Source organism: Lotus japonicus, chromosome 2 (assembly GCF_012489685.1).
Source record: "Lotus japonicus ecotype B-129 chromosome 2, LjGifu_v1.2".
Lineage (NCBI taxonomy): Eukaryota > Viridiplantae > Streptophyta > Magnoliopsida > Fabales > Fabaceae > Lotus > Lotus japonicus.
Window position 1 is genome coordinate 71,881,022 of NC_080042.1, and position 7,454 is coordinate 71,888,475.

The 7,454-nt window shown below is 34.7% G+C and overlaps 1 protein-coding gene across 1 annotated transcript; it reads left to right on the forward strand.

Annotated features, from left to right (window-relative positions):
* Positions 1-2,202: 2,202 nt before the first annotated feature.
* LOC130735638 (uncharacterized) lies at positions 2,203-4,509 on the forward strand. The gene is made up of 2 exons (XM_057587564.1): positions 2,203-2,867; positions 3,630-4,509. The coding sequence occupies exon 2, from the start codon at positions 3,630-3,632 to the stop codon at positions 4,188-4,190; it is 561 nt and encodes a 186-aa protein (XP_057443547.1). The 5' UTR covers positions 2,203-2,867; the 3' UTR covers positions 4,191-4,509.
* The last annotated feature ends 2,945 nt before the right edge of the window (positions 4,510-7,454 follow it).

The window sequence follows — 7,454 nt, forward strand, 5'->3', positions numbered from 1 at the left end:
ATGAGGCAGCGGAGGTGGATGGAATTCCTTCAGGACTATGAGTTCACTCTACAGTACCATCCGGGGAAAAGCAATGTCGTAGCCGACGCTCTCAGCCGGAAGGCTATACATGTGTCCTCAATGATGGTCAAGGAGTTGGAACTGTTGGAGGCTTTCCGAGATCTGAGCTTGGACGTTAAGCTCGCCCAGGAAAACTGAGTTTCGGAATGGTGACGGTGTCAAGTGGACTCTTGGAAGAGATCAAGCCTAGACAAGAGACTGATGAAGGGATAGCTGAGTGGCGAAACCGTGTGACTCAGGGAAAGGCACCAGAGTTCTCTATTGGAAATGACAATATTTTGCGATGCAAGGGACGGATATGTGTGCCTAAAGATGCAGAAATGAGAAGATTGATCCTGGATGAAGGGCACAAGAGTAGGTTGAGTATCCATCCCGGAATGAAAAAGATGTATCAGGACTTGAAACTTCACTTCTGGTGGCCTGGGATGAAGAAGCAGGTTGCAGAGTATGTTTCTACTTGCTTGACATGTCAGAAGGCGAAGGTAGAGCATCAGAAGCCCGCAGGGAAGCTGCAACCACTAGATGTTCCAGAGTGGAAGTGGGACAGTATTTCTATGGACTTCGTGACGGCTTTACCTTTAACTCGGCGGAAGTTCGATGCAATTTGGGTTGTTGTTGATCGTTTGACAAAGACCGCTCATTTTATCCCGATCAACCTGAAGTACAAGGTGGAGAAATTAGCGGAGATTTATGTGGCTGAGGTTGTGCGTCTACATGGTGTACCGACCAGCATCGTGTCAGACAGAGATCCGAGGTTTACCTCTCACTTTTGGGGAGCCTTGCAGCAGGCCCTCGGAACTAAGTTGAGATTGAGCTCTGCCTATCATCCGCAAACCGATGGACAGACAGAGAGGACAATCCAGTCGCTGGAAGATTTGCTACGGGCCTGTGTGTTGGATCACAAGGGCAGTTGGGATGAGATGCTGCCATTGATCGAATTCACTTACAACAATAGTTTCCATGCGAGCATCGGCATGGCACCTTACGAAGCTTTGTACGGTCGGAGGTGTCGTACGCCCTTATGCTGGCATCAAGATGGGGAAAATTTGGTGATTGGCCCGGAATTGGTGCAACAGACCACCGAGGAAGTCAGGAGAATTCAGGAAAAGATGAGAACCGCGCAGAGTCGCCAAAAGAGTTACGCCGACAACCGACGAAAGGAGTTGGAATTTCAGGCCGGAGACCATGTCTTCTTGCGGGTTACCCCGATGACAGGTGTCGGAAGGGCAATCAAGTCCAAGAAGCTTACTCCGAAGTTTATTGGGCCGTACCAGATCACGGAGCGAGTTGGACCGGTGGCGTACAGGATCGCCCTACCACCGTTTCTATCCAACATCCATGACGTTCTTCATGTGTCGCAGTTGCGGAAGTACATGGCAGATGATTCGCATGTGATTACGCCTGACGACATACAGCTGAGAGATGATCTGACAATGGAGGTGCCACCCATCAAGATCGTCGACCGAAGCATAAAGCGCTTAAGAAACAAGGAGGTGCCTTTAGTGAAGGTTCTATGGAATCAAGCTACGGGCGATGCGACTTGGGAATTAGAGGATAAAATGCGGAAATCACATCCCGAGTTGTTTGTAGACCCTTAAGTTTCGAGGTCGAAACTATTTTAAGGGGGGGAGTATTGTAAGACCCGGGGATTTATTTATGTTTTGTATTGTTGAAGAATAATATAAAGTACGATGTTTTATTTTCAGTAAGGAGAAAATACTGATTAATTGTTACTATAACGCTTGTATAGTAATTTATTACGTAATTAATTATTACGTAAAGCGCGAGTAGTCGATATGCATGCATGCACATGCATAATTTTGGGTAGTGCATAAAATATGCAAAAAGGGAATTTTCGAGACTCATATCTATTATATTGGAGGAGGAGTTTTATTTATTTATTAAATAAATATAAAGTGTTATGGGAATTTATTTAAATCAGATTTTTATTTTGAATTAATTTATTTTGAGAAGATAGGATTTGAAAATTGGAGATATACCTTTTTTTTATGTTGGCCGAAAATTTGGTTTAAAAGGGCAAAGATATTGGAGATATTTTATAATGAAATAAATGCTTTGGGTCATCTTTATTTAAAAAAAAAAAAATTCAGATTTTATTTAAACTAATATGGAAGGTTTTTAATTTTTGAAAATTGGTTAAGGAGAGAGAGAGTGGCCGAAAACTCTAGTTGCTAGGGTTTAGGGCTTTATTTTGAAATTTAAACCAATTTTCCTTGATTTGAGGGTTTAATTGAAGAGAAAATCAGAAAAATATCCTAACTACCTAGATGAGGGGGGCGGCCAAGGCATCTTGGAGGGGATCTTGGGATATTTTGATTTTTCTTGGTGATTAAGTAATTAATTTGAATTAAAGTTTATTAAAATTATATTTTAACCCTGGGCTTGGGCTGAAAATAAGGGTTTTATTGTATTTTCACCTCCACACCCTCCACTATAAATAGGAGTCTCTAGTGAAGGGAAAATCACAACTCAGAGCTCTCCAAATTTTTGTGAGTCTCTATCTCTCCCTCTCCAGAGTTCTTCTTGACCTCTATAGGAAATAATTCCTATAGTAACTAAGCTCTGCTTCCTTCGGGAAGTAGTGAACTCAAGTATTTTTTCTTCTTGTTTACAAGAAGAAGATGAAATATTGTTTGGTTTTAGGGGATGGGGTTCGAATATTTGAAGGGGGGAAATGATGCTCCTTTTTCCTTCAAATTCTAACCCTAGTTTGTTGGTCCGTGCAGGTTCGCGCACGGAAAGGTTAGATCGAACGTACTCGATCTCGCGTGGAAAGCGTAGCCAAGGTGAGGGCACTTCCGTCTAGAGAAGTCTTACTGCTTTCCTGCATGTGAAGTTGTATGCGAGTGTGGTTGATAACATGCTTAGTATTAGTATTCAATATTATGCTAAGTGATGATATGATGTATGATTTATTACTAAGTTAATATGATAAATTCTTAGTATGCTATAGAACTAGTTAGTTGATGTATGCTAGTTCAAGTATGCCTTATTTGCTAAGTGAAATTATGCATGATGTTATTTAATTTCAATAACATGAGATAAAATGCCTGTCTATTTACTTGAAGTAGTAACATGAGACTAGGATTTTATGATGTTTACTCGCATGCAAGTAAATTATGATTAGTGGAACATAGGTCTGGTTAGGACTATGAACCATGAGAACAGTGGTTCCGTTAGAGACAAAACGGATAACTTGCACGTGAGGGTGAATGCGGTTTGAACCGTGATGTTATGACTTGTGGGTGTCTGACCCATGGTGTGCTGTGGTCGTTCCAAGGAACGCCATGATGTTGTGAGCTTTGCTCATGGTGTTGTTCATCTGCTGGACGAATGGTGTTGGATCCAAGGTGAAAGGTGGTTGTGTGAAAAGTGAGGACGCATAGACTAACTGAAACTTAGGCTATGTGATTAACCTTTTAGTTATGTTCTGTTGATTAATGATGATATTTTATTGTCTATAACATGCTAGAGACTAGAGATATTTGAGAGTCAGAAGTTGACCCTCTCTATTTGCTATTTGTTGTTTGGGCGCTTAACGCCAACAGATGGTGATCCGGAAGGAGCTAGTGGATCAGGACTGGGAGATTTATCTCCATAGTTTTGATGAGGACACGGCCTGGGGTGTCGACTACCGCCAGGAGAAGAACGTGTACGTCGGCGGCGCGACCATCTTCAAAAGAGACCAAGCTGGGCAGATTGTTGAGACTCAGCCTATCAGAGGGAAGATTCGGTTTCCTCACGCACCCTTCCGTTTTGGACTCCCCTTAGGGATGGATTTTCTCAGCGGTTCGGAGTCGGACCCTAGTGAGGGGCCAGGCTACGAGTCAGGCGAGGGGAGCGAGCCTTCAGTGACTTCCGAGTACCGGAATCCGACAGAGGGACTTTTGGTGCCGAAGGAGGAGCCGGTGAGCCCCATTGCACCACCCGAGCAAGAGCTGAATCAGGGACTCATGGATCCCGTACCATTAGGGTTTGGGTGGAGCTTGGAGGCATTGAGGCAGTGGAACCTGGACATGAAAGTTGAGCTTCCGAAGCCAGGAGAGGAGACGCCGGAGCCTTCCAACATGTGGGCCAGAGAAGATGCAGACTGCAACGAGTGGCCTTGATTGGGTTGAGAGCGCTGTTTTATTTTTGGAGCTTTTATTTTACTTTGAAGTACTTGTAGTTGATTTTCAAATGTAAACAATTTTGTCAGATTACTAGGGCGGTTTTGTTTACACACATGGGTGTGGCCACCGTACATTATTTCAGTTATTGGATTTATATCAATCGTTCGTTTTCCTTACTCGCACGTTTGTTTATTTGATTTATATTTAACGCTGAGAACTTTCGTAATAATTGGATCTTTGTCATTTAATGAAGATTAATAAATGGACGGCGAAAATTCTTTGTGAAAATCATGATTTTTGGTTTTTCGTGACGTCCGAGAAATCGGAGCGTTACAGTTTGACCCTAGAAATGAAGGAGTTACATATGAATTTATGTCCGTGAATTAAATTAAAATGCAATTACATATTTAATAATAGCGAAATAGTTTCTGGTTTACATACCTTTCTATCCATCAACAACAGAATATAGAACGAACCGTCGTACCCTTTCTCATCTTCTTCCTCCTCTTCTTCAGCAAACCACGCCCTTATTACTCAAACGACAATAGTCCAATCATGTGCTAAAGGAGTTAGTTGGTCAAGTAGGCTATAGTTCGGATTCATGATGCATGGAAGTTTTGGAGATGAAAGCTAACGTCTGTTGATTTTGGCCTGAACTTGTGTATCAAAGGAGATGTATACTAAAGTATATATATAAGCTTATTGCTCTTCTGTGATTTCTAATTGATTTTGTTTTGATTTTTTTTTTGTTGAAGCTTGAATTTTTATTAGTATAAGTTGAAAATTTTAAAAAATTTAATTCGGTATTCAATTTTTTACTTGATTCTGAATTTTTCATTTATGTATGTAGGTTTTATTCACTTAATTAACGCACATAATTTTGTATAATTAATGTATATAATCAAGTAATTGTAATTAAGGAATTATTACTAATTTGTTGCTTGATTTTTTAAATATAAATCGATGTAATTAATGTACTTAATTGTGATGGATGGATTTAAAAATTAAATAATGTTATTAATTTTTTTAATTCTAATTTAAAAGTATTTTTATTCGATTTTCCTAAATAGCAGTCAACGGTTTTAAGGAAAGATATTTTTAAGTAATATTTGTTAAAAATAATTGATGTACTTTATCGCGTTATTAAGGCAATAAATTTGGTATATTTTTAATAAATATGGTTTTTTTACGCATTAAAGGTTGAAAAATAAATTTATTTAAATTTTAATTTTTTAAATGCTAAATGTTATAAATGCGCTTGATTATATATTGACTAAAAGTTAATGCAGAAAAAAAACACTAAATTTGTGACTAATAATTTTTTTATAAACGTAACTTAAATTATATAATTAAATCATTGTAATTAAGGAAATAAAATAAATTTTGTCATGAATTTTTAAAGATAAGTCAACCGAATTAATGAAAAACTTTTACGGATTCATTCTAAAAATAATTGAACGTAATTAATGCAGTTAAACTATTTTGTTATTTTTAATTTATTTTACATTATGTCGTAATTAATGCAATAAATTTGGAATAAATGATGGTTATTACTATTTTTATCCATTAAAACTTAATTAAATTATAATTTCTTTGTAGTTAAGTAGTTTTTTTAGTAACAGGGGAGTAACTGCAATTAAATAAATTTTATTTTATTTTATAAATTTTAATTATAAATTATGAAAAAAAGTCAAGCATTAAATCAATTTTTTTTGTACCAATAAAGGTTGAAAAATACCTTTTTTAAAATTTTAATTTTTGAATGTTAAAAATCATATATGTGCGTGATTATTAATTGACTAAAAGTTAATGCGGTAAAAAATCATTAAATGCATGACTAATTTCACGTTTAAGCATTAATTAAAGTATATAATTAAATCATTGTGTTTTCAAAAGAGAAAAAATCTAATGAAATCATTGTAATTAAGGAAATAAAATTAATTTTGTCATGAATTTTTAAAGATTAGTCAACTGAATTAATGATAAACTTTAACAGATTCATTATAAAAATAATTGAACGTAATTAATGCTGTTAAACAATTTTGTTCTTTTGTATTTATTTTAGAATATATAGTTATTAATGCAATAAATTTGGAATATTTATAATAAGTGATGATTATTCATTTTTTTACGAATTTAAACATTAATTAAATTATAATTTCATTATAGTTATGTAATTTCTTTTTTTTTTGAACAGGATTACGCACTTGAATGAAATTATAAGTAATTAAAATTTTATTTTCTAAAGTTTAGTAATCAAATTGTTAAAAAAAAGTAAAGCATTAAATAATTTTTTTTCTACAAATTAAAGTTCAAAAATAAGTTTATTTAAATTTTAATTTTTAAATACAAAAACACATAAATGCGCGTGATTATTTAAGGAATAAAAGTAAATCTAGGAAAAAGTCATCGAAATGCGTTTATTACTTTGTAATGTGAGAAGTTATGATTTTTAATCACTCCTTTAATTTATTTATTTATTATTAAATTCGCACTGTAATATGTTTCAATAGGATTGTTCAACAGTATTTTGGGACAATTAGTAAAGAAGCAAAACGTATAAAGAAAACCAATAATAACAACAACATAAAATAGAATTGCTAAGCAAATTAAATAATGTCGTCAAAACTAAAATCTGGCAATCACATTTGACTAATTTATGTAAATTTGTGATGCCTTATAAATTTTACTGCATACAAATTTCTTAAAATTCAGAATTGTTTATGTTGTGAATTGGATAACTTCGGAAAAATCAACATCCGAGAAACATGTAAATTCTTTTAGAGACTTCCCATTAGACTGAAGATGCTTGTCAATGTAATTAATTCAATGTAACTACTTAATAATGCAGTAAATTTGTAATATTTGTAACAAATGATCGGAATTAATTTTGTTACGCATTAAAACGAACGTCAATTGTTTTTTACAGTTAACGACCTTCTTGAATGTAAGTGAACGTAATTTTTTTTGGTTACACATTTTTTTTTGAAACTGGTTAAAAAATTAATTGTAATGTAATTACAATAATGTTGTTTCCCTTTTTAATAAACAATAGTAAAAAACATTCAAGAATTAAAATAATTTTTTTTCTATAAATTAAAGTTTGATAAAGACCTTGATTTAACATTTTGAATTTTAAAAATAGGAAATGCATGTTATTATTAATTAACTAAAATTTAATATACAAAAAAAATCATTAATTGCGTGACTGTGTATTGTTTTTATAAAAAATGATTGAGCTATACTAATCATTGTTTTTAT